Genomic DNA, 27510 nt, shown 5'->3' with positions numbered 1-27510 from the left:
GGATTTGACAACAGTATCATGTCAATGCTGTCTGCTTTATTTCTTTGCAGTATGATGGTTAAGAATGTCGTTGTTCTCAAAGGTTGAAATATTATATTAAAATATTAAGAGGTAGGCTGGCCGTGGTGGCTCACGCCTGTAATCTCAGCACTTTGGGAGGCCAAGGCAGGTGGATCACTTGAGCCCAGTAGTTCAAGACCAGCCTGGTCAACATGGTGAAACCCCATCTATACTAAAAACACAAAAATTAGCAGGGCATGGTGGTGTGCGCCTGTACTCCCAGCTACTCAGGAGGCTGAGGCAAGAGAATAACTTGAACCCGGGAGGTAGAGGCTACAGTGAGCCGAGACTGTACCACTGCACTCTAGACTGGGCAACAGAGTGGGACTCAGGCTCAAAAATAAATACATACATACATACATAAATAAAATAAAATATTAAGGGGCGAAGGGGTATAATGGTTGCAACTTACTCTCAACTGATTCAGAAAAAAATGTACACAGAATGAGAATGCTAAGGTCAAGGCAAATGCAGCAAAAGGCTGACAATGGGTAGATGTGGGAGGCAGCCACCACCAATCCCCACCTCCTTGTGTTCAGTCCCCTCCCACTGCTGGTCTTTGTGGCCAATAGAATTTGGCAGAAGTGATTATATGACACTTCCAAGATTAGTTATAAAAAGCCTGCGGCTCCCATCCTGAGCATTCTCAGTCTGTTTCTATTGGGTCACTCACTTTGCAGGAAGCCAGCCGCTGTGTGTCATGTGCTGCCCCTTGGAGAGGCCCACTGAGGGAACAATTGAGGCCTCCTGCTAATAGCCACACAAGTGAGCGTGGGAGCAGGTTCTCCAGATCAGTGGGACCTTCAGATGACTACCGCCCAACTGACATCATGACTACCTCATGGGAGATACAGAGCTAGAACATCCTAGCTAAGCTGCTTTCAGATTCCTGATGCTTAGAAACTGTGTGAGACATGTGAATGCTTGCTGTTTGAAGCTGGTAAGTTTTGAGGGTAATTTACTGCATAGCAATAGATAACTAACACATCTAGTTGAGGAGTAAAGAACTACTATGAGCTCTCTGTACTAGTCCTGAAACTTTTTATGTGTTTGAAGTCATTTAAACATAAAAAGCTTAAAGATACCAAAAACTTAAAAAGTTTTAATTTCATTCTCATCAAAAGTGCACACGCACACAACCCACAAATTAAGTCACATGCCAAATGACTTACTGGGGAAAATACTTGTAACTCCTAGCACAAAGTTCATCTCTCTCATATATAAAGAGCCTCTGGAAATCACTAAGAATTACAACTGGTGAGAAAAAGGGGCAAAGGATATGATCAGACAGTGCACAGAAAAGGAAAGACAAAAGGTTTGAGTATTTCCAGTATTATCACTTGTAATAAGAAAAATGCACAGCAAAACGCACCCCAGGGCACTATTTTTCGCCCTAGGGTACCATTTATCACCCATCGCATTAGAATAAAGCCTATGTCTAGTAAAGACGCTTGCATATACTACCCTTGGGGGTCTAAACTGGCACAATTTGCTACAACTCCAGAGGAATGCAATTCAGCAGTAGCTATCCATGTTATAAATGCACATTTGCTTTGGTCCAGCAAACAGGCTTCGAGGAAGTAAACAGACCTGCACAAATGGGAAATAACAGGTGAACAAGTAGGCCAGGCATTGTGATCACGCCTGTAATCCCAACGCTTTGGGAGGCTGAGGCGGGCAGATCACCTGAGGTCAGGAGTTCGAGACCAACCTGGCCAACATGGTGAAACCCCGTCTCTACTAAAAATACAAAAATTAGCTGAGCATGGTGGCATGCGCCTGTAGTCCCAGCTACTAGGGAGGCTGAGGCAGGAGAATTGCTTGAACCTGGGAGGCGGAGGTTGCAGCGAGCCAATATCATGCCATTGCACTCCAGCCTGGGCAAAAAGAGCGAAACTGTCTCAAAAACAAAAGCAAAAACAAAAACAAAAACAAAGCAAGTGAACAAGTTGTTTCCCGCAGCTTCGTGTAGAATGCCAAAATCTGGATGTGGCCTAATATGCATCAATATGGCATTTCCTGGGGAAATAAACTGTACAAAGGAATACTTCAAGACTCTAACAGAAAACAAGCAAACTCTGTTGCTGTCACAGTAAGTACATAATGAGCTCCCCTTTGGGTACAAATGGGAGAGAAACATAAACCATATTTGCACTAGGTTGTATACACACAAAGAACTGGAAAGGGATACAAAAATTAGGCCAGGTGGCCAGGTGTGGTGGCTCACGCCTATAATCCCAGTACTTTGGGAGGTCAGGTGGACGGATCACCTCAGGTCAGGAGTTCAAGACCAGCCTGGCCAACACAGTGAGACCCTGTCTCTACTAAAAATACAGAAATTAGCTGGGCGGGGTGGTGGGTGCCTGTAATCCCAGATACGCCAGAGGCTGAGGCAGGGAGAACTGCTTGAACTCAGGAGGTGGGGGTTGCAGTGAGCTGAGATCCCGCCACTGTACTCCACCCAGGGCAACAGAGTAAGACTCCATCTCAAAAAAAAAAACCAAAACAAAACAAATTAGGCCAGGCTCAGTGGCTCATGCCTCTAAACCCAGCACTCTGGGAGGCTAAGGCAGGAGGACTGCTTGAGCCCAGGAGTTCAAGAACAGCCTGGGCAACAGAGCAAGACTTTGTCTCTAAAAAAAAAGAAAAAAAGAAAAAAATTTTGATGATTGTACCATGTGAATAAAATGCCTTATTTAAAAAATGTTTTAAATAAAATTGGGGTCGGGGGGGTTAAACAGAAACTCTATACCAAAATGTTACAATATTTATCTTAGAAAAAACAAAGTTAGGCCTGGCATAGTGGCTCACGTCTGTAATCCCAGCACTTTGGGAGGCCAAGCCAGGTGGATCACTTGAGGTGAGGAGTTCAAAACCAGCCTGGCCAACATGGTGAAACCTCGTATCTCTAAAAAATAGCCAAAATGTGCCTGCCAGTTACATGGTGGAATGTGCCTGAGGTTGCAGTATCCAAGTTACTTGGGAGGGCGCTGAGGCAGGCTGTCTCAAAAACAAAAAATAAAACAAAACAAAGGAATTTTTTTTGCTTCTCAAGCCTCCCCAGACTTTGGGAGGCAGAGGGCGGATTGCAGTAAGCCATCCTGAGGTGATCATAAAAATACAAGCCACGAGGTGGCGGGCGCCTGCACCCAGCCAGCTGAGGCAGGAGAATGGCGTGAACCCGGGGGAGCGGAGCTTGCAGAGAGCCGAGATCGCGCCACTGCACTGTGGGGCACAAAACTCAAAAATAAAACAAAACAAAGGAAAAAAAATTTTTTTTTTTTTTGAGATGGAGTCTCGCTCTGTCACCCAGGTTGGAATGCAGTAGAGCAATCTCAGCTCGCTACAACCTCTGCTTCTCAAGTTCAAGCAATTCTCCTGCCTCAGCCTTCCGAGTAGCTGGGATTACAGGCGCACACCATCACGCCCAGCTGATTTTTGTATTTTTAGTAGAGATAGGGTTTCACCATGTTGGTCAGGATGGTCTCAATCTCTTGACCTCGTGATCCGTCCAACTTGGCCTCCCAAAGTGCTGGGATTACAGGTGTGAGCCACTGTGCCCGGCCAGAAAAATTTTTTTTTTACTAACTGCTTCCACACAGTGGTATTATGTGTGACTTATTTTTCTTCTTTGTTCTTTTCTGTATTTTCTACATTCCCTAAATGAGTTCAAAATTATTATTATTATTTGGTCTTCAACTGCTGGCCTCAAGTGATCCCCCCATGTTAGCCTCCCAAAGCAAAAAAACTACCATATGAGTGGATTGTTCACCAAGAGATTCCCTCCTTCTTCTCCTTCCCTTTCCTTCTTTCTTCACAAATGAAGTTTCGCTATGTTGCCCAGGCTGGCCTCAAACTCCTGGGCTCAAGTGATTCTCCTGCCTCAGCCTCCCTCCTGAGTAGCTGGGACTACAGGCATGAGCCACCGCACCCAGCTTCCAAGAGATTTCGAGAACCCCATGTGGAGGCGGCAAGATGCTCAGCTTCACACATAATTAGAGAAAAGCACAGGGGGTGTGTCACTTTCTAGCCTGGCAAAGAGCAGGCCAGCTGCTAATCTCGTGTGTCGGTAAAGCTGCAGGACCAAGCGAAACCATCACTGGCATGAACTTTTTCAAAAAGGTTTAGCACTTTCCATAAAATGGCTGGAAAGCTTATCCTTTGCATCTAGCAATTCTATTTCTAGAAATTTACCCTACAAGTACTTTCATACCTGTGTGCAAAGCATGGATGCAAGAATTTTTTTTTTTTTTTTTTTTTTGAGGCAGAGTCTCACTCTGCCACCCAGGCTAGAGTGCAGTGGCATGATCTCAGCTCACCACAACCCCCGCTAGGCTCACTACAACCTCCGCCTCCCAGGTTCAAGCGATTCTCCTGCCTCAGCGTCCCAAGTAGCTGGGATTACAGTGCCTACCTTCATGCCTCACTCATTTTTGTATTTTTAGTAGAGATGGGGTTTCACCATGTTGGCCAGGCTGGTCTCGCACTCCTGACCTCAGGTGATTGCCCGACTTGGCCTCCCAAAGTGCTGGGATTACAGGTGTGAGCCACCATGCCAAGAATATCTTATAGGAGTTTCGTTTGTTAACAATGACAAATAAACCACCTGAAGTATTCCTGAAGGACTGAATAAAGAAATCATGGTATGTCCATATCACAAAACACAATAAAGACATCAAAAGAAAGAGGCAAACTATAGCCCACAAGCTAAGAATAGTTTTTACTTTTTTTTTTTTTTTTTTTTGAGACAGAGTCTCGCTCTGTCGCCCAGGCTGGAATGCCGTGGCCAGATCTCAGCTCACTGCAAGCTCCGCCTCCCGGGTTTACACCATTCTCCTGCCTCAGCCTCCCAAGTAGCTGGGACTACAGGCGCCCGCCATCTCGCCCAGCTAGTTCTTTGTATTTTTTAGTAGAGACGGGGTTTCACTGTGTTAGCCAGGATGGTTTCCATCTCCTGACCTCGTGATCTGCCCGTCTCGGCCTCCCAAAGTGCTGGGATTACAGGCTTGAGCCACCGCGCCCGGCCCGTTTTTACATTTTTAAACAGTTGAAGAAAAAAAAAATCATAAGAATACTATTTTGTGACTTGCAAAAATTACATGAAACTCTAATTTCAGTGTCCTTAAATAAAGTTTTATTGGAACACTCCCGTGCTCATTCATTTGCATATGGTCTGTGGCTGCTTTTGCGCTATAACAACAGAGACCATATGGCCCTCAAAAGCCTGAAACGTTTACTATTGCCTCTTTATAGAAAGCTGCCCAGAAAAATAAACAAATAAATGAATAAAAATCAAATTAAGCAAAAAGAAAGTTTGCCTGGCTTCTTTCCCTTCATAGCTCTTTCAACATGCCCAACTCTGTTCTAAAACATTTTAATGTTAATATACATCTATTAATTTACAGATATTAGTTTATTTAACCCTCACAGCTGTACGAAGTAGCCGCTGTTCCTATCATTCTCATTCTGCAGGCAAGGACACCGTGGTACAACAGAGAGGCAAGCAGCTTGCTGAAGGTCACAGGGCCTATAAGTGGCCAAGTCCTATTTCCTAACTCCCACATCACAGCAATCCTCCCAGATGGTGGTTTGTAAAAAAAAAAAACCCAAAAATAAAAACACACCCCTACACATAGTAACCATTGATAATGGCTGAAGTCATCTTAGGGGGTTGTGACCAGCACTTAAAAAAAGAATAGTGGAGGCTGGGTGCGGTAGCTCATGCCTGTAATCTCAGCACTTTGGGAGGCCAAGGTGGGCAGATCACCTGAGGTCAGGAGTTCGAGACCATCCTAGGCAACATGGTGAAACCTCGTCTCAACTAAAACCACAAAAATCAGCTTGGCATGGTGGTGCACTCCTGTAATCCCAGCTACTCGGGAAGCTGAGGCAGGAGAATCACTTGAACCTGGGAGGTGGAGGTTGCAGTGAACCGGGATAGTGCCGCTGCACTCCAGCCTGGGCGACAGAGGGAGACTCCATGCCTCCCCGCTAACCCCAGAAAAAAACAGTGGAAACGGAATAGAAAATATTGATGTGTATCACACGTTGTAACTTCTGTTTCAGTGATATGTGTATATATACAAATATATATATGTAGGCGTGTCCTGAATGGTGACATAAAATGAAATTCTTGTGCCGGGCATAGTGGCTCACACCTGTAATCCCAGAACTTTGGGAGGCCGTGGTGGGCAGATCGCCTGAGGTCAGGAGTTCGAGACCAGCCTGGCCAACATGGAGAAACCCCGTCTCTACTAAAAATACAAATATTAGCTGGATGCAGTGGCACGTGCCTGCAGTCCCAGCTACTCGGGAGGCTGAGGCAGGAGAATCGCTTGAACCCGGGAGGTGAAGGTTGCAGTGAGCTGAGATCGCGCCACTGCACTCCAGCCTGGGTGACAGAGCAAAAAAATAAAAAAGTAATTCTTATCCTGGGTAGTGGGTCAAGGAAAAAAAAAAAGATTTGAAAGCCAGTGCTCCAAGGTATGTTGCTAAATAAGCAAAGCCAGATGCAGAACACAGTCTTTGCATTTCTGTTTGTGTTAACACAAAGGGAAAATGTGCGCACGGGCACACACACATACATACACACACACACACACACACACAGAGGCTGCCAAATCCATCTGGGTCCAGAGATCAGAGTTCCGAATGCAGGGGTTGGAGTTCAGACAGTAAGAGAACCACTACTTTTACTAACAGTAAGAATCATCCAGATTGGGAACTGCTATTCCGTGCATTCCTGCATATACACTGGATAGTGGTTCTCAATCTGGATGATTCTGTCCCCGCCAGGGGACACTTGGCCAATCACCCAGTCACACACCCACCCATGCCATCCATCCGTTCGTCCATTCAGCCATCCATCTGTCCATCCACTTGCCCATTCAACAAACATTCATCGACCACCTTCTGTCATGCTGGCACTGTTGCAGACACAGCTACTGTGGAGAGTCCTACCTTGTGCCTCCCCGCCTCTCTGTGTGACTAAGAGTCAGCTCGGGTGCACACCTGACTGTGCGCACTAAGCATCCTTCTCAAAGGTCATCCACGTGGCCAGGCACAGTGGCTTACCCCCGTAATCCCAGCCCTGTGAGAGGCCAAGGTGGGAAGATTACTGAGCCTAGGAGTTCGAAACCAGCCTAGGCAGCATAGTGAGACCCCATATCTCCCCCACAAAATAAAATACAAAAAAAAAAAATTAGCTGTGCGTGGTGGCACGCACCTGTAGTCCCAGCTACTTCAGGGTCTGAGGCGGGAGAATCACTTAAGCATGGGAGGCAGAGGTTGTAGGAGCCAATATTGCACCACCGTACTCCAGCCTGGGCGACAGAGCCAGACCCTGCTTCCAAAAAAATAAGTTCAGCTACAGCATAATTACTGCAACTGCTAACAGTAAGTGTCTGTTCACTAAGCACTGGCTCTGTGCAGTGCCATCATGTCAGGTCACTGGCCTTATTCCCATTTTAGATGCAAAAACCATGCCTCAGAGAGCTCCACTAAGCAGAGCTGGATTCACACCCAGGTCTGGCTTTCTCAAGACTTCGGGTGTCTCCAGCAGTAAGCCCCCAGGGTTTTAATCCGGGCCCTACCATTTGCGAGCTGGGCAACCTTGGGTAAGCTAATTAATCTCCCTTTGCCTCTGTTTCCTCACCTGCAAAATGAGATGCTGCCACCTGCCTGGTGGAGGTTGTGAGGTTTAAATGAGAGACTGCTAGGCCGGGTGCGGTGGCTCACACCTGTCATCCCAGCACTTTGGGAGGCTGAGGCGGGTGGATCACCTGAGGTCAGGAGTTTGAGACCAGCCTGGCCAACATGGCGAAACCCCATCTCTCTACTAAAAATACAAAAATTAGCCAGACATGGTGGCGGGAGCCGGTAATCCTAGCAATTTGGGAGGCTGAGGCAGGTGGTTCACCTGAGATCAGGAGTTTGAGACCAGCTTGGCCAACATGGTGATACCCCATCTCTACTAAAAATATGAAAATTAGCCAAACGTGGTGGGGGGCACCTGTAATCCCAGCTACTCAGGAGGCTGAGGCAGGAGAATCACTTGAACCCAGGAGGTGGAGGTTGCGGCGAGCCGAGATCTTGCCACTGCACTCCAGCCTAGGCGACAGAGTGAGACTCTGTCTCAAAAAATATATAATAATAGTAAAAGCAAACATTTATCAAGTGCTTACTTTGTGCTAACTCATTTACTCCACCTAAGTGCTCCCTCAGCCTACCTAAGCATCTGCTGATGGAATGAACAACTGGTTGCTAAAGGTTAAATGGTAAGTGGGAGAGCCTGCAAGTGAAATAATGGCTGTTCAAGGTCAAAGCCCATGCTGACTTCTGCCATCCTGCCCTTGTCACTGTCACACTCTCCTCTTCCTACCTATCCACTGGTCCTTTTTGAATGAGTACCACATTCACTGCTCTAGAATAAGAGGGTAGCCCTCCCTAACCTGCTATGTGCTTATGACTCATAAGCATACTGCTTATTACTCTTAAGACAAAAGGCTAATTTTCCTAATATGTAAAGAGTTTCTACAAATCTACAACAAAATGACAGTAACCCAGATTTTACAATGGCAAAGGGTATGAGCAGTTTCACAGAACAGAAAGTACATATGGCTCTTACTCTTATGAAAAGCTGCCTGACCTCATTCACAATAAAAGAAATGCAAATGAAAACAAAACAAGATACTATTTTTCACCTATCTAGATCGGCCAAGTTCAACATACTGGTGAGGTTGCGGGCGGGGTGGGGAAGGCATAATCACATATTGCCGATAAAGGTTAAACTCATTTGTACTCCACAGGGGGCAATTTGACAATATCTGTCAGAGATAAAAATGCATATGCCTTTAGAGCCAGCAAATTCCTTGTGAAGAACTTACCCTACAAAATGACATACATACAAAGGCATTCTTTGCAGCCTTGTTCATAATAGCTACAGATCAGAAGTGATCTAAAAACCCAACAATTTAGACTGGCTAAATAAATATCAGTACATGCACACAGTGGAATACTACGCAGTCACATAAAAGAATGAAGAATGGGAACGGGCACAGTGGCCAACACTTGTAATTCCAGCACTTTGGGAGGCCAAGGCGGGCAGATCACTTGAGGTCCGGAGTTCAAGATCAGCCTGGGCAACATGGTGAAACCTTGTCTCTACTAAAAATACAAAACTTAGCCCAGCATGGTGGCAGGCACCTGTAATCCCAGCTACTCAGGAGGCTGAGGCAGGAGAATCATTTGAACATGGGAGGCGGAGGTTGCAGTGAGCCGAGATCGTGCCACTGCACTCCAGCCTGGGTGATAGAGTAAGACTCCATCTCATTTTTTTTTTTTTTTATGAGAAAATGAAGAATGGTCTCCAAGATCAATTTTTAAATAATAAAAAATGCAATACTGCAGGCAGAGGATGCTACCCTTTTTGTAAAAATTGAAGGAAAAGAATCCATATTTGATTGTTTCCCTATCCAGATAACAAATGCAAGAAACCACCCTGGGAAGATGACAGGAAGCTACGGTTCAGGAGAGGGGGGCTCTCCACTATGCATCTTTTTGTACCTTCTTAAATGTGAATTATCTGAATGTATTACTAATTCGGATGTGAAAATTATAATTTTAGGAAAGAAGAGATTTCCTTCCATGTGTGTCTTGCATTCCTGCAGCGCATGGGCTCCCCCAGGGCCGGCCCTGGTCTCAGGCATCCATGATCATTGGGAAACACTTTGTGGGAGTGAAGGAGAGCTCTGTGTTCCAAGTCAGCAGGACAGAGACGCAGGCAGGGCGGAGAGCGAGGAGCGGGAGAGCGGGCAGGAGGGGCGAGGCTGGGTCTGTGCTGCGGACACACGCTGTTGGGGTCTCTCTACCTGGGGGGCCGGAGCCGGGGAAGCCTGGCCGTCGGGGGCCTGAGGGCCAAGGCCAGCTCCTTTGGCGACGGGGGTGGCCGGGGCTGGGTCTTGGGCGGGAGGCGGGGCGCTGACTATGACCGAGGCAGGCACGGAGAGGTGGGGACCCTCTGCGGAGAGGGGCTGCTGGCTCCTCTCCTGCAATGGGCAGCCCGCACAGGGTCAGAAGGCCGCCCCCACAGGCCCTCGACCACCCCACCCGAGACCCCTGCCCCTACTGACGCTCCCAGGGCTCCAGAGAACAGGGTAGTGGGCAGGCCGGCAGGCAGGGTGCCAGGCACAGAAGCCATAGAGGCCAAAACCCAGGCAGCCCGCTCCATTCTGAGCTCCCATTGGCCCCTCTGCCAGCTCCACCTTGCCCTGCCTCTCTCCTGCCCCACCTGCCTGTCCGTCCGTCCCTGTCTTGTCCACTTCCTGTCTGAGATCCCTCTCCTTGTCTGTCAGCAGGCCAGCCAGCGCCTGCCTTTCTCTGTCGGTCTGCCAGTCCCTCTCCCCGTCTGTCAGCAGCCCAGCCAGTGCCTGCCCTTCTCTATCCCTGCACTAGTCCCTCTCCCTGCCGGTCCTCCTCTCCCTGTCTGTCAGCAGCCCAGCCAGTGCCTGCCCTTCTCTATCCCTGCACTAGTCCCTCTCCCTGCCGGTCCTTCTCCTCTCCCTGTCTGTCAGCAGCCCAGCCAGTGCCTGACCTTCTCTGTCTGTCTGTTTGCTGGTCCCTCCCCTTGTCTGTCTGCCAGTCCCTCTCGCTGCCTAACAGTTGTCCTGCCCCTCGTCTGTCAGTCAGCCAGCCTGCCAGTCCATCTTCCTGCCAGTTCAGCCAGGGCCCTCAGCCCTCCGGCCTCCTCTTAGGGGCCACCTGTGCCTTACTGAGACCTTCCCCCACAGCTGCCACAGTGGCATCCACTTTTGGATCTTGGCACCTTGCCCCAGGGCCCCTCCTCCTCCCAAACCCGCCTCCTGTGGTACCTGCTCCCCTGCCCTGCCCTGCTTACCTGGGGCAGGAACATCTGCAGGGAGTCCTGAGTGAGGATGGCCGTAGGTGTGGCAGACGGCGGCTGTCCCAGGACGATCTTCTCCGGGCTAGACGCCAGGCCAGGGCTGGGCTGGGGGGTGGTGGCCTGAGGCGGGGCAGCGGCCTGTGGGGTGGGGGCCTGCGGGGGCTGCTGCGCCTGCGGCTGCTGGAGGCCCAGGGGCAGGGGTGTGCTGACCGCCGGGGGCGCCTGGGGGGCAGGCTGCACCGTGAGGACGGGCGCAGCCTCCCCGGTGGCGGCAGCAGGGGTGGCCGGCTGCACCAGGCCGTCAGGCGTGTTGAGCATGGCCACGGCGCTGGGGGGCAGGGTGACCCCCTGGAGGACGGTGGTGGCGGCCGGCCCGGCGGGCGCTGGCTGGCTCTGCGTGGGCAGGCTGCCCGCCGCCAGCGACACGGGCATCTGGAAGAGCGCAGGCTGGCCCACCTGGATGGGGGCGGCGGAGAGGATGTGCGCACTATGGGCCCCAGAGTGGGGGGCCAACACGGGGCCCAGGCTCAGTGGGCCCGCCAGGTTCTGGTTGGTGAGGATGGGATTCGCGATGAGCTGTCCACCCGTGTGGGGGGCAGCGGCTGCCAGGATCTGCCCGCCCACGTTGGCCGGCAGGGCTGAGAGCTGCTGCGGGAGCTGGACCGCGGGGGCGCCAGGCAGTAGGAACTGGTTCTGGCCCGGCAGCATGTGCTGGGCGGGGATGACGATGCTGCTGCCTTGGTTCAGGAGGTGGACGCTCATGGGCTTGCTCAGGGCTCCGGGGGGCTGCGGCGGGGCCGCCCCGGTGGTGGTGGCCGGTGGCTGCTTGAAGACATTCGCCTGCAGCGCAGGCGCTGGGAAGCCCGACAGCACCACGTTCTGGCCCGCCTTCCCCGCCGCCATGAACGTCAGGTTCTGTGGGGCCTTGGGCTGCTGCGGGAGTGCCCCCGGCTCTCCCTGGATGGTGAGCGTGGCGCCCGCGGGCGCGAACGGCTTGGGTGTCAGCTGGTAGAGCTTGGGGGGCAGCACCCCCGCGGGCTTGGGCTGGATGGGCGTGGGCGTGCGATGCAGGATCACGTTGGGCGCTGGGACCAGCGGCGACGAGCCGAGGCCTGGGGCCACCGCCAGCGGCTGTCCCGAGGGCGCCCCGCTGGGAGCCGACGCGGCCCCGGCGCCTCCGAACACAGAGTTCCCATTGAGCGTGGTGGCCACAGCGGCCGGGAGGTTCTTCTGGATGACCAGGCCAGCCCCCTGTGGCGAGACACCGGCCGACGCCAGGGTCACGGGCTCTGAGGGGCCGGCCGCCGAGGCCAGGTAGCCGCTGACGGGCACCTGCTTGGCCAGGAGCTGGGAGGTGGGCGTGTTGAGCGCCATGACGGGCTGGCCCACCACCTGGATGGGCGCCAGGCCCAGCGTGGCCGCCGTGGCGCCCCCAGGGCTGCCATTGGGCAGGCCTTGGAGGCCCGGGATGGGCTGCAGTGTCACGTTGCCCAGGCCCACAGGCTGCAAGAAGGGCTGAACACTCAGGGCTTTGTTGACCACGTCCTGGGGCGGCACCAGGGCCTGGTGGGTCAGCACGGTGGGCGGGCCCTGCAGCCCCAGCAGGTCGGTGCCGCCTGGGAAGAGGGCCTGGGGCCCCGCAGCCACGGCCGCCGCCCCTCCAGCGCCTGTCGGGCCTGCTCCACCATCGGCAGGCTGTAGGGTGGGCAGCTGGAAGGGACCCAGGTCCAGCTCAGCCTCGGCCTCCAGCGTCTGCTCTGTGATGTTGGCCTCCTGGAGGCTCTGCTGGAGGATGTCACAAGGCTGGTCGGCGCCCCCACCGCCCCCGCCGCCGCCCCCTGGCGCAGGAGAGCCCAGGATGTCATCTTCCAGGAAGTCTAGGTCCACACTGGGGGCCGGCTGGTTGGGCTCTGGGTTCAGGTGGTTGCCAGAAGCTTCTTGCACATGGAGCTGGAGGCCAGGAAAGGTGGGAAGGAATAAGCTGAGGTTAGCAAGGGGCTAGGCTCAGGCCACAGCTGCAGCAAGGAATGCTGGGGTGAGGGCAGTCATGTTCAAGAAAGAACATTCCGGCCTGGCATGGTGGCTCACGCTTGTAGTCTCAGCGCTTTGGGAGGCTGAGGTAGGAGGATGGCTTGAGCCAAAGAGTTCGAGACCAGCCTGGGCAACATACTGAGGCCCTGTCTCCATAAAAAAATTTAAAAAAAGAAAAATTAGCCAGCGGTGGTACCATGTGCCTGTGGTCTTAGCTACTTGGGAGGCTGAGGTGGGAGGATCACTCGAGCCCAGGAGTTTGTGGCTGCATAGTGGAGCTACGAGCGCACCAGCCTGGGCGACAGGGGCAAGACTTTGTCTGAGAAAAAAAGGAAAAAAAAAAAAAAAGAAAGAAAGAAAAAAAGAACATTCCACCTGCAAGTGGCTGGACCCGGGATCAAATCCCAGCTCTGCCAAGGCTTAGCTGTGTAACCTAGGGCGTGCTTGATCTGACCTCAGTTTCTCCACCTGTACCCATGAGTAAAATGTAATTAAAAAAAAAAGTATTCTTCAAGTCTAGGCACAGTGACTCACGCCTATAATCTTAGCACATTGGGAGCCTGAGGTGAAAGGATCACTTAAGCCCAGGAGTTCCAGGCTACAGTGAGCTATGACTGTGTCACTGTACTCCAGCCTAAGTGACAAGAGTAAGACCCAGTGGGGCCCCCTTGGGACAGCCGCTGGTGATGGCCTCAGCTCATCACCACTGGTCCCGGCGCCCAACGTGATCCTGCATCGCACACCCATGCCCATCTAGCCCAAGCCCGCAGGGGTGCTGTCCCCCAATCTCTACCAGCTGATGCCCAGAAACCAAAAATAAAGTCTAGGCGCAGTGGCTCACACCTGTAATCCCAGCACTTTGGGAGGCAGAGGCAGGCGGATCACCTGAGACCAGGAGTTTGAGACCAGCCTGGCCAACATGGTGAAACACCATCTCTACTAAAAATATGAAAATTAGCTAGGCGTGGTGGCAGGCACCTGCAGTCCTAGCTACTCAGGAGGCTGAGGCAGGAGAATCGCTTGAACCCGGGAGGCGGTGCTTGCAGTGAGCCGAGATCGCACCACTGGACTCCAGCCTGGGTGACAGAGCAAGACTCCGTCTCAAACAAAACAAAACAAAAATAAATAAAAACAAGCAACTATTGTTTAAATAGTCAATACAGGCCTACGACACTTATCTGTAATTACAAAACCCAAAAAGCTCTAAGAACCGAGACTGTTTTCATAGCTCTGTTGGTAGCAAAACCTGACCAGAACCGACATGGCACTTTAGGTGGGATCCATTTATCCACGTGATGTGACTTCCTACGTTTGGCCATCGAAAGGCAAGCGTGTGACATTACACACACCACACACATGGCACCACTTTTCCAGAATTTGAGAAATTCGAAATTCTGAAACACACCTGGCCCTACAGGTTTCCGACAAGCGGTCGTAGTCCTGGTAGAGAAAAGCTCACATCAGCAGCCACTCCCATTTGTGAGCTTCTGTGCCAACCGCACTGTGAGTTCAATGCTTTTTGTTTTTTGGGATTTTTTTTGGAGACAGAGTTTCACTCTTGTTGCCCAAGCTGGTGGAGATCTTGGCTCACCGCAACCTCTGCCTGCTGGGTTCAAGCAATTCTCCTGCCTCAACCTCCCAAGTACCTGGGATTACAGGAATGCGCCACCACGCCTGGCTAATTTTGTATTTTTGGTAGAGACAGGGTTTCTCCATGTTGGTCAGGCTGGTCTCGAACTCCCAACCTCAGGCAATCCGCCCACCTCGGCCTCCCAAAGTGCTGGGATTACAGGCGTGAGCCACCGTGCCTGGACTCAATGCTTTTTAAGTGCTTTTCATGCTATCCTGGACTGCAACCCAGGACACGCATGGAAAAATATCAGCATGCATATGTGTGGATAGCCCCACAAACAATACTTATGATCCCGTTTTCCATCTCCACTAATACCTAACCAGATAACCCATCAAAACCTGCAGCTTCCAAGATTCTCAATAAATCCACATGGAGGGTTCACAGTAGCACCCGGCCCCTAGCAGGTGCACGAGAAGCATCTATCATCATTACTGTCATTATTATTGTGATTGTCCATGCTGTTGTTGGTGACAGTCCCATGAGGCGGGTGCTGCTCCCTTCCTCATTTCACAGATGAGGGGACTGCCTGGGTCAACCACTGGTGAGTGGAGGGGAGTGGCAGGCAGACAGGGCTCTGGCTCAGCCTCCAACCGACTGAGGACCAGGCAGGCCACTGTGACCCCCTGAGCTCTTAACTGCCAGATGGTCACAACCAACCTGCCTCCTGGGATGCCTGTGAAAATTCACCGACGTCACGCGCAGTGTTTAGAACCTGACTAGGGATCTTAGGGTATACAAAAATGGTGGTCATAGTAAGAAGTGTGATCACAAAAGAGTAACAGGATCACTGCTGTTACTGGGCCTGTAAATGGACCAACGTTATATAATTACTGCATTTCCTCATCATTTATATTATGACACATAAGCTATTTGGAATATGACATTATAGCTGTGAGAACTAAATGAAGATGACAAGGAAGGGCCAGTCGTGTAAGTGTTTGGTGAATGCGTGTTCTGACGATGAAGAGGGAAGGTGGGAGGGTAAGGAGGGGGAATGAGGAAGGGGAGGCGGGGAGGGAGGAGGCCACAGGAAGAGTGGGGAAAGAAAAGGTGAAGGGGGGAAAGCAGCAACAGAAGAGGGAGAAAGAAGAAGGAGGTGGCCACCGTGGTGTGGACAACTGGCACTCAGTCATGGGACCGGCACAGTCAGGCACACAGTAGGTGCTCGATAAACGTCGTCTGCATTGGCCACTCTGGGCTTTGCTCAGCACCCGTCTTCACTGTCCAGGTGAAGACTGAAGTCTGCAGGTGAGGAGGCCCCTCCCCTAGGTCACACCCCGCCATGGCTGAGTTGGGCAGGACCCCGGGCCTCCCCCAGCCCTCTGCTCTCCAGAGAAGTACTCCTGTGAACCCCACAACCCACATCTGCTTCAGCTCCCCAGAACCACTCTGCACCAGCCGCCCCAGGGCCCCAAGGCCTCGGGGATCCTCACCTCTTCCCCGAGGGGCCTTGCAACGCACGGTCAGCCTTGCCCATGTTGGCCACCCTCAGGGCTCCCCAGCTCTGCTCCCTCCTGCACTGCCAGGGTGGTCCAGCCACCCTCAGAGGCCCACCCCTGCCCTCCTCCTGTCAACGGCCCTCAGGAGATGAGCCCAAGCCTCCCCTCTTGCCTTCACGGCCCCCCTCCCACTGGCGGCCCCAACGGCTCAGGCGAAGATTGGGAGCCACGGCACTTACCCCAGGACCTTCATAGAAGGCACTTTGGGCCTCCCCAGGATTATCCAGGAGGTCATCACTGTCAAGCTGCAACAAGACCCACCCCATCCAAGGTCAAAGGTCAGCAGGGCAGGCCCATGCTTTGGAGCAGAAACCAATTTAGGGTCACTCGGGACAAAAAGACAAGGGTTGGGATGGGAGAGGGCTGGGGGTATGGGAAACTCTGGCCTCCGAGAAGAGGCCCCAAAGGCAGGGGCTTGGGTGCCTGCCTAAAACCCAAGGCATCCCCAGCGCTGAGTCCCCGAGCCTGGCCTGCAAAACGATCCTGCTGTGACTGCCTTGAATTCCAGAATCCTGCCTCCACCACGCCTCTGCCCAAGCTGTGCCCTGCCATTGCCCCCAGTCTCTCCAGTAGCACAACCTTCAGCAGTGGTCACCTGTGGTCCAACAGCTCCTGTGCCTTCTCACTAAGTACTCTATTCCCAATGCAGCCTGAGTGCCTGACACGCCCACCATCCGGGCACCTGACAAGCCCTGCGGTGCCGTCTCTGGAAGGGCAGGGCCTTCTCAGATGCCTAGCACCATCCTTAGTGCCCAGAACAGGCCCTGGCATCCACGTATGTGCCCAGTGAATGTCTGGCTGTGGCTGGGGCTTCCCTAATTTCTTGTCCAGCTGGACATCTCTCCAGAACCCCAACTTGTACATCCACCAGCACCACCTGGACTTCCGGAATCTTCCCCAAATTTCCAACCTCAGAAAATGGCACCAGAATCCACTCAGTTGCCCAAGCCAAAATCCAGGAGCCATGGTGGACACTCTCTCCCCCTCAACATCGAGTCCACCAGCAAGTCCAGCTGATGCCACCTCCCAGAGAGATCCCAAATCCAGTGCCGCATGCCTCCCCCACTGCCTGCACCATGGCCCAGGCTGCCATCATCCCATTGCTCATGCCTCTGCTCTACAAATTATTTGATACCTCTTCTTTCAAGAGGTGGAGCTCAATTCTCCTCCCTCTGAGTGCTGGCCAGACTGACTGATTAGCTTCTAGTGAATACAGTGTGATGGGAGGAAGGGCGTGGGACTTTGGAGACTGCATCATTAAGGGCACTGCGGGTTCCTCCTGTGTTCTCTCTCGGATTACTCGTTCTGGGGGAAGCCAGCTGCCATGCTGTGAAGACACTCAAGCAGCACTGTGGAGAGGCCCCCGTGGTGAGGAGCTGAGGCCTCCTGCCAACAGCCATGGGAATAAGTCCTGGTGGAAGCACATCTGCCAGCCCCAGTCAAGCCTTCAGATGACTGCAGCCCCAGCCCACAGCTTGACTACAACCTCATGAGAGTCCCTGAGCCTGAACCACCCAGCTAAGCTGCTCCCAGATTCCTGACCCTCAGGCACTGCAAGAGCTCTAACAATTGCTGAAGGTACTGCATGCTGGCATAATCTGTTACACAGCCATAGATACTAATACAGTTGCTCAGAGCTCAACAGACTTCTACTTTTCCCCATTTTGTTCTGTTCTCTGGGCAGCAAATCAAATATGGCATTCTCCTGTTTAAGAGCCCATCAGAGCTGCCTGTCACATTCAGAATAAAAATAACAACTCCTCTATTGGGCTTCCAGGCCTGCATAACCTGGTGGTTTTTACCTACTATAGTCTCACCTCCTACTAGTTTCCCCTTCAGGTTGGCCCCACCAGCCTCCTTTCTGTTCCTCAACCATGCCAAGCTCTCTCCCACCTTTGAACTTGCTGTTCCCCCTGCCAGAAGCACCGGCCCTGGCCACCTTGCTGTGATCCTTCAGGTCTCACCTTCAATGTCACCTTCAATGTGACCCTCTCTGACCACACTATCTAAAGGAGCCCCTGGGACTCATTTATTTTCTTTTAAATCTCTTTCATTGTGCAAATGACATTATTTTTTTTTTTATCATACTCTACATGGTACTTTTCACCATGACCTTTATTAGTGACTGGTTTCTTTGTTTACCAAGGAGGTGTCCATGGCAGGAGGACAGGGATTTACCATGAGTTTTGCTCATTGCCGTAACTCCAGTGCCTGGCGTTAGAAGCCATAAGGCAGATGGCTACTGCATCAAGGGGACGTGTCTCTCCCTGTCCCTCACTCCCAATTATACAGCCCCCCCCCACATAGGGAATGCCTCTCCCTGCGCCCAAGCTTACCTTCTCAGATCCATGCAAGAAGTCATTGAGGGCCTGTGGATCACTGGAAGAGAAGAGGAAGAGAAGCTGAGGAGGTAAGGAGCTGGGGAGGGGAGGGAGGGGAGGGGGTGAGACAGAGGGCAGGGGGTGGGGAGCCCGTTACTCACCAAATCACGTCTAGTAAGCATCTCCCATCCTCATCATCCATCGCCACTGGATGGGGTGGGGTCAGGAAGAGGCGAGGGAGACAAGGTTAGATTTTGGCAGCTTGCCTGGCCCCCTCCCTTCAGGGGAACCCCCTGGAGGGGGTCAGAGTTTCTGTTCCCTTGAGTTCATGGGGATAGACGGGGACAAGGAATACCCCCAGGTGCCCTCCCAGCCAGAAACCCCTGACCAGGGACAGGGTCCTTTTCCTCCCGCTCCGACTCTCCCAGCACCTGATGATGATGATGATGATGATGATGGTATCAACCAAGACTAAGTGGGTCCTGACTGCGCCTCACACACACTACGCTAATCCTCAGGATATCCCAGGAGGGGCCCCACGGCCCGTACTTTGCAGATGAGAACTGGAGGCACTGGGAGGGTCATCCTCCGTCTCCCAGCAAGCAGGCAGCGGAGCCAGGCCTGGAACCTAGGAAGCCTGGCTCCTGAGCCCTGCTCTTCACCACCCTGCTGTCTTGCCTCCCCAGACATGGGGCATGTGGTGGGGGTCTGTCCTACATATAAACAGGTGAAGGAGTGAGGGAGCCAGTGTAGACAACAAGAAGGGCTTTGTGGCTCAAGGCTCTGAGTGGCCCTTGAAGACGTCTGCAGTGTGTTCCCGAGGAAGGGGAGGGTGGTGGGGAAGCTGAGGCAGAAGCAAGGGAAAGGGGCTCATGAGGAGGGGAGTTCTGAGTCAGAGAAGCCACCGGGGTAAGGCTGAGCCCCATGGTCTGAATGATGAGGATGAGGATGGCTAACATTTGTCGAGCACTCACTAGGTGCCAGGCACTGTCTGAGCACTTCAGCAATGTTAGCTTGTTCCACCCCCATAGGGAAGGGATCGTTATTCCCATCTGACTCCTATCTGACACCAGGGGAAGCAGGTATTCTCTGTATTTATTTACCCATCCACCCTCACATCCACCTAGCCTTCCCTCCCTTCAAACACCGCTCCAAATATTCCTCCAACCCTCCAAAACATCCCTCCCTTCCCTGCCTCCATCCATTCATCCACTTCTTTATCTTTCCAAACATCCCTCCGAACATCCAACCAGCCCTCAGAAACATTTAACTAGACAACTCTCCCTCCAAAGCTTCCTCCTTCCTCCCTCCAGCCATCAGTCTCTTCCTCCCTCCATCCTTCCATCTACCTACCCATCCCTCCATTCTTCCATCCATCTACCTACCCATCCTCCATCCTTCCATGCATCCATCTACTCATCCCTCCATCCTTCCATACATCTACTACCCATCCTCCATCCTTCCATCCATCTACCTACCCATCTCTCCATCCTTCCATCCACCTACTCATCCCTCCATCCTTCCACCCATCTACCCACCCATCCCTCCATCCTTCCACCCATCTACCTCCCCATCCCTACATCCTTCCATCCACCTACCTATCCATCCTTCTATCCTTCCATGCATCTACCTACCCATCCCTCCATCCTTCCATCCATCCACCTACCCATCCCTCCCTCCTTCCATCCATCTACCTACCCATCCTCCATCCTTCCATCCATCTACCTACCCATCCTCCATCCTTCCATCCATCCACCGACCCATCCCTCCCTCCTTCCATCCATCTACCTACCCATCCCTCCATCCTTCCATACATCTACTACCCATCCTCCATCCTTCCATCCATCTACCTACCCATCTCTCCATCCTTCCATCCACCTACTCATCCCTCCATCCTTCCACCCATCTACCCACCCATCCCTCCATCCTTCCACCCATCTACCTCCCCATCCCTACATCCTTCCATCCACCTACCTATCCATCCTTCTATCCTTCCATGCATCTACCTACCCATCCCTCCATCCTTCCATCCATCCACCTACCCATCCCTCCCTCCTTCCATCCATCTACCTACCCATCCCTCCATCCTTCCATCCATCTACCTACCCATCCTCCATCCTTCCATCCATCTACCTACCCATCTCTCCATCCTTCCATCCACCTACCCATCCCTCCATCCTTCCATCTACCCACCCACCCCTCCATCCTTCCATCCATCTACCCACCCATCCCTCCATCCTTCCACCCATCTACTTCCCCATCCCCTCATCCTCCATCCATCTACCTAACCATCCCTCCATCCTTCCACCATCTACCTACCCATCCCTCCATCCTTCCAAGCTTGCATCCAAACACCCCTCCTTCCCTTCTGTCAAATACCCACACAGACCCATCCTTCCAGTCACTCATCCCTTTGTCGCTTCCTGTACCCTCTGCCCCCCTCTCCTCCCAATGACACATACAATACACAATGGAAAAGAAGACCTGATCCCTGAATGGTGGGAATTTACAGCTCAGGACCGTGGAGTTCCCTTACCCTCTTTTTTCGTTGGGGTAGGGGGTCCCAAACCTCACTGATGACATGACAACTGCCATGGGTCACCATCCCCACCCAAAAACCTCACATATAAAATCTTACACGAACCCTCGGCTGGTGCACAGTCTCTCACCCTGACAGCATACTCTGAACTTCCCTAACGGGGGCCTCCCCAGTGCCACCCCCAAGTCGTCCATCCCCAGTGCTCAGTGACATAATGAAGAGCCCTGGCCAGGGACCTCCCACAGTAGGTTGGGGGGTATTTGCTGAATCATACTGTGAAAAATCTGACGACACATGCATGTTTCACGCCAAAACATGCATGTGGGTAAGAAATGTGACACATACTTTTCCAGGGTTCACGGACCCCCTCCCTGCAGCACAGACAGAGACACATGCATCCCCAGAGCCCCACATGCCAATTACTCTCCTTCTCAGGGGCTGGCTGTGGGGACTGTCCCCAGGGCTCTTGCTGCCTTAGGAAGTGGTGAGGACGTGCTCTCACCTGCTCCATATCCCAGCCCCACCAGGCGTCCTCCCGCTGTGTCACCAGATCCATGACCTATGAGCCCCTTCCCTCCCCAACCCACTCATAGAAGGCACGCAAAGGCACGGTCTGCAAAGAATCTGGAGAAAAGTGGAAAGGGGCAGGGAGAAAGACTTTGCCTGCGCTAATGCAGAGGCAGGGTGATGGCCCAATGACCCAGGGGGCCCAGGTGGGAGAAGAAAGAGCTGGAGACACTGCTTAGCCAGGCTCTTCCAGGAAGGAATGCTCCTTCCTCATCCAGGGGCCAAGGTGGTGCTCGGGAGGTGGAATGAGAGACAGTTGCCCCTCCAGGAATAACAGAGATGCTTCGCTGGTTACCTGCGCTACAAACGAATCATGAAGGGAAGGAGGGGCGTGTCCACTCCAGGTCTACGCGGGGCCCCCAGCTGGGGACTTGGTAAGGGTCCTCTTGGGGGCCAGCTGTGGAGAAAATGAGAGACAGACAGTGAGTGAGAAAGTCAGTGAAAAGGAAAAAGACATGGCCACAGATGGACAGAGCTATAGGAGGTAGGTGGGAGAGGGATGGACAAAGGAGGGGGACGGAACAGAGATGGGAGGCTGAAAAGGTGACATTCAAGGGAAGTTTAAAAAGTTTAAAATCACACAAAATAGCTGGTGCAGTGGCTCACGCCTGTAAATCCAGCACTTGTGGAGGCTGAGGCAGGAGGATCACTGCAGCCCAGGAGTTCAAGACCAACCTGGCTAGGCAACACAGCGAGATCTTGTCTCCATAAAAAGAAATTTTTTTGGCTGGGCATGGTTGCTTGCCTGTAGTTCCAGTTACTCGAGAGGCTGAGGCAGGAGGATTGCTTGAGCCCAGGAGGTCAAGGATGCTGCGAGCTAGGAGAGTGGCACTACACTCCAGCCTGGGTGACAGTGAGACCCTCTCTCAAAAATAAAAAAATCTGGTGGGCGCAGTGGCTCACCCCTGTAATCCCAGCACTTTGGGAGGCCGAGACAGGCGGATCACAAGGTCAGGAGATCGAGACCACCCTGGGTAACACGGTGAAACCCCGTCTCTACTAAAAATACAAAAAAGTGGCCAGGCGAGGTAGCGGGCGCCTGTAGTCCCAGCTACTTGGGAGGCTGAGGCAGGAGAATGGCATGAACCCGGGAGGCGGAGCTTGCAGTGAGCCGAGACTGCACCACTGTACTCCAGCCTGGGTGACAGAGCGAGACTCCATCTCAAAAATAAAAATAAAATAAAATAAAAATAAAAAAATTAAATCGAACAAAACCACACTATACATACTATTATCCCGTATATATACTACATATGTGTGGCACATACACTATAGCACATAACATATTATACTGTGTCATTTACTGGTACTTCAGTCTAACAAAATACAGCCAATTCTTGCTATTTGCAGTGGTGAGGTTCTAGAAAGTCACCGTGAACACTGAGCCGCTGCTCCTGGGGAAAATACAAGGCTAGGTTCCTGCCAGGCTCTGGCCACAATATTTTCGCCCATCAATCAATACATCACCTTGACTTATATGCGTTTCTGTCTGAAGACATCTTATTTAATCTATATTGTTGATTCATTCACATTGAACTCACGGCCAACAGGACTATAACTCCTACCTGAAGGAAGCTTCTCTAACACAGGTATTTTCTCCAGAAGGCACATCACAGCCTCACTGCCCTTAGGAACACTAGATTTCTACACCCTGCTTGGAGCCATTTTATTTTATTTATTTGTAGTTTTTGTGAGTCTTGCTCTGTCACCCAGGCTGGAGTGCAGTGATGCAGTCTTGGCTCACTGCAACCTCCGTCTCCTGGGTGCAAGTGATTCTCCCGCCTCAGCCTTCCGAGTAGCTGGGATACAGGCGTGTGCCACTGCACCCGGCTAAGTAGAGACAGGGTTTCACCATATTGGCCAGGCTGGTCTCAAACTCCTGACTTGAAATGATCCACCCACCTCAGCCTCCCAAAGTGTTGGGATTACAGGAGTGAGCCACCGCATCTGGCCTAGGAGCCATTTTAAACAGAGAAATCACCAATAAGAAGCACAAAGACAGTCGGGCGCAGTGGCTTATGCCTGTAGCCTGGCACTTTGGGATGCTGAGGTGGGCAAATCACTTGAGGCCTGGAGTTCGAGACCAGCCTGGCCAACATGGCAAAACCCTTTAGTCTCTACCAAAAATAGAAAAAAATAGCCAGGCGTGGTGGCGGGTGCCTGTAGTTGCGCCTACTCAGGGGACCGAGGCACGAAAATCACTTGAACACAGGAGGTGGAGCTGCTTGCAGTGAGCCGAGATCGCGCCACTTGCACTCCAGCCTGGGTGACACAGCGAGACTCCATCTCAAAAAAAAAAAAAAAAAAAAAGACTCACAAAGATATGAAAAATGTGGCACTAAATCGATTGCAAAAAGGACACTGCTTTGCAATCTGAGCTGAAACAAGACATCAGAGTGCTGCTTGACCCGACCTCAGCTGGGAACCTGCATGTCAGGCAGCTCAATTTTTCTGGCCACTCTACCCACTTCTGCAAATGACCAGCACCGTTTTGGGGTTACCTATTTTCGCAAGTAGGTGAATTCACAAATATGGGATCTGTGAAGGACGAGGACTGACTGTGACAATAAAACAACCACTGATTGCGGGCCTGCTATGTGCTGGGTGCTGGTTTAGGTACCCCGCACGTACAACTCATTCGCCTTCCCTAAATCCCCAGAGGCAGGTGCTTCTGTGATCCCTACACAGTAGATGAGGAAATAGGCTCAGAGAGGTTAGTCATCTGGCTGAGATCCTGTAGCTGGTAAGGGGTCAGGTTGGGATTTTTTTTTTTTTTTTTTTTTTTTATGACTCTTGTTGCCCATACTGGAGTGCAATGATGCGATCTCGGCTCACTGCAACCTCTGCTTCCCGGGTTCAAGTGATTCTCCTACCTCAGCCTCCCGAGTAGCTGGGATTACAGGCATGCACCACCATGCCCAGCTAATTTTTTATATTTTTAGTAGAGACAGTTTCACTATGTCAGCCAGGCTGGTCTGAACTCCTGACCTCAGGTGATCCGCCCCCCTTGGCCTCCCAAAGTGCTGGGATTACAGGTGTGAGCTACTGCGCCCTGCCCAGGCTGGGATTTGAGCCCAGGCAGGCTCACTGCAGAGGCCTCGCCCTTAACCACTACCCCACAGGCGACCATCTCCTGCTACTTCTCTCGTAGGATCTGAAACAAATACAGCAGAATGTTCAGGCACTATTGCGGGGCTGGGTGATGGGGGTATGCGTCTGTTATCATTTTATGAATGCCTGGGATCCTTCAGATTGGAAAAGGAGATAAAGGGACTGGCATGGAAGAGGGAGGAAGGGACAGGAGTGGCAAGTGGCTTTCTCTCTTCCTCTCAGGTCCTGATCCCAGAAAGATCTAGAAAGCAGATGTCGCAAGACCCTGGAACACAGGATTCTTTTCCTCTGGAATGCGGGTGCCCTGCTCCTGGCCTGGAGGTGTGCATGAGCTCCCAAGACGAAGGGTTCACGTCTGTTCGTGCCTCCTCCCTGGCTCTGGTAGGTGTGGCCCAAGCTCTGTGCACGACCTACCTACCAGCAGAATTAGAGACCGGAGGGGGTGCAGCTCCCGCGGGGCTTCTGCAAACCAGTCCCGAGGCTGAATTTCGAAGTGGAGGCCGGAGAGCTCTCTCTGCGGATTTTCTATTTGTGTGCTTTCATTCCAATGACAACATTAAAGACGTGAACGGGAATGTCCTGGGGAGAGGGACACGTTCCGTGTTGTGACCAAGCTGTGGTTATGAGAGTGTTCAGAATTTAACAGCTCGGGTTTCTGTGTTTCAACACAGGAAAATTTCACTTGAAAAAATGAAAAAGGAGGGAGGCGTGGGTAGCTCACACCTGTAATCCTCCCTAGCCGAGGCAGGGAGGCTGAGGCAGGAGGATGGCTTAAGCTCAGGAGCTGGAGAACCAGCCTGGGCAACACAGCAAGACCTCATCTCTACCAAAAAATTTAAAATTGGCCGGGGGTGGTGGTGGGCCCCTGTGGTCCAAGCTACTCGGGAGGCTGAGGTGGGAGAATCACTTGAGCTAGAGAGGCCGAGGCCGAGGCTGTGGTGAACCAAGATCGCACCACTGCTCTCCGGCCTGGGCGACAGAGTGAGACTCCATCTCAAAAAGAAAAGAAGGCCGGGCGTGGTGGCTCACACCCGTAATGCCAGCACTTTGGGAGGCCAGGGTGGGCAGGTCAACTGAGGTCAGGAGTTCAAGACCAGCCTGGTCAACATGGTGAAACCTCGTCTCTACTAAAGTACAAAACTTAGCTGGGCGTGGTGGCACACACCTGTAATCCCAGCTACTCAGCAGTCTGAGGCAGAAGAATTGCTTGAACCCAGGAGGCGGAGGCTGCAGTGAGCTGAGATTGCACCACTGCACCCCAGCCTGGATGACAGAGCTCCAAAAAAAAAAAAAAAAAAAAAAAAATTGGGCGAGGGGCTGGGGTTGCTGCCTGCGCATGCTCACAGCAGGAATCAAGTGCATCTTGACCAATTCTGAGGCTCCCATCCCTGGGCTGCCACTTCCCATTCCCAGCCGTGTACCCTAAGACAAGTTATTCATCCCCTCTGTGCCTTAGTTTCCCCATCTGGAAAATGGGGGAAGATAACACTATGTCCTCCATGGGACTGTTACATAGGAACATCTGTAATCCATGTCCTAAAGCACTCTGTAGGCGGTGTGCACGCTAGTCGTGATCATTTTAACTGCCACTGTTGATGCTATCTAGTGGGGTGACTCCCAGAGATTTTGAGCCACAGCCCAGTGAGGCTGGACAGAAGTCCCTGGCCCCACTTTGGTGCTGTTTGCCACACGTGGCCTATGTGTGTATTTGGAACGGTTAATAGATCCCCTGCTTCAGCCAGGTACCGGGGTTCTTTGAATCCTTCCAAACACCTGGTATTACCCCCATTTTGCAGATGAGATAAACGCAGTGGAAAAGAGCGGTTTTGGGGGTGCTGCGGCACCTGCACTGTGTGCACCCACACCAGGCCAGCTAGGTGTCTTGTTGCTCTCAACCCAGCAAGCAGAGGAAGCCTTTCAAGACACACATGAAGATTAAAAACACAAAAAAATCAGCCAGACATGGTGTTGCACACCTGTAATCCCAGCTACTCAGGAGACTGAGGCAGAAGAATTGCTTGAACCCAGGAGTTCTAGGCTGCAGTGAGCCGTGATCATGCCACTGTACTCCAGCCTGGGCAACAGAGCGAGACCCGTATCAAAAAATAAATAAATAAAACTAAAATTTTAACATCAAATATCATACATCTGTCTGATGGTTTGGTTGTTTACTGTGTGTCTCCTCTACCAAAATGTCCCCCAGGACAGGAACCTTTGCTTGTTTTGTCCCCTGCAAGATCCCTGGGACTGGCATGGTATGTGGCATACAGTAGGAGTTCAACAAATATCTGTGGGATGAATGAACGAATGTGCAGAGGAAATTAAACAAATGCTTTCATTTGTTCAAGAGGCAACCTGCTGAAATGTACATTTAGTAGGCACCTACTGTGTGTCTGGTGGGGGTTTGCTAAGGACAGCAAAAGGGCAGAAGCAGACCCCATTCTGGCTTGGGGAGCATGGCCGGTGGTTCTCAGCCGGGGGGGCACTGGAGACCCCTCTCCTACCCCCACAATCAGAAACTTTTGAAGCAGTGACTGAGGTTGCGGGGTGGGGTTGGGGGATGGGGGGCAGAAGCTTTGGGAGCCATCACATAGTTCCCCTGAGTCCCAGAACAGGGCGGACATGTGGACAGAACTACAGCCAACCCACCAGGCATACACATGAGCGAGAAGCCAGCCTCTGCCACCAGGAGCCATTGCAACCCAGGCTCACTCGTCACTGTGGCATCACGCAGCTGAAGCTGCCTGGCACACCCCGAAGAGCCTGCACTGCCTGAGTGCTTCTGGGTACCAGCCCCTGTGCTCACTCCACATCCACCGACCCCTCCCCATCCCCACGGAAGCACTGCT

At 52.2% G+C, this 27510-nt stretch overlaps 2 protein-coding genes across 4 annotated transcripts in view; both read right to left on the bottom strand.

Annotated features, from left to right (window-relative positions):
- The window catches only part of NOP53 (NOP53 ribosome biogenesis factor), a 289745-nt gene that overhangs the window by 59335 nt on the left and 202900 nt on the right, over positions 1-27510 (bottom strand). The gene's annotated exons all lie outside the window — the stretch shown is intronic.
- The window catches only part of BICRA (BRD4 interacting chromatin remodeling complex associated protein), a 97228-nt gene that overhangs the window by 11845 nt on the left and 57873 nt on the right, over positions 1-27510 (bottom strand). The window contains exons 1-7 of one of the 3 annotated variants that reach the window (XM_050772048.1): positions 25080-25898; positions 21846-21947; positions 18606-18651; positions 18460-18502; positions 16303-16368; positions 10955-12910; positions 9930-10106 (exon numbers count right to left, since the gene is read on the bottom strand). In XM_050772048.1, the coding sequence (XP_050628005.1) occupies positions 9930-10106; positions 10955-12910; positions 16303-16368; positions 18460-18502; positions 18606-18646 (2283 nt within the window). In that variant the 5' untranslated portion in view covers positions 18647-18651; positions 21846-21947; positions 25080-25898. Of the gene's footprint in view, positions 1-9929; positions 10107-10954; positions 12911-16302; positions 16369-18459; positions 18503-18605; positions 19832-21845; positions 21948-25079; positions 25899-27510 lie in introns of those variants that run through there. The other 2 variants (XM_050772047.1, XM_050772049.1) reach the window with 2 other exon arrangements.

Source organism: Macaca thibetana, chromosome 19, assembly GCF_024542745.1.
Source record: "Macaca thibetana thibetana isolate TM-01 chromosome 19, ASM2454274v1, whole genome shotgun sequence".
Classification (NCBI taxonomy): Eukaryota; Metazoa; Chordata; class Mammalia; order Primates; family Cercopithecidae; genus Macaca; species Macaca thibetana.
The sequence above is the reverse complement of the archived record's forward strand: the minus strand, read 5'-3'. Positions and strand labels throughout refer to the sequence as shown.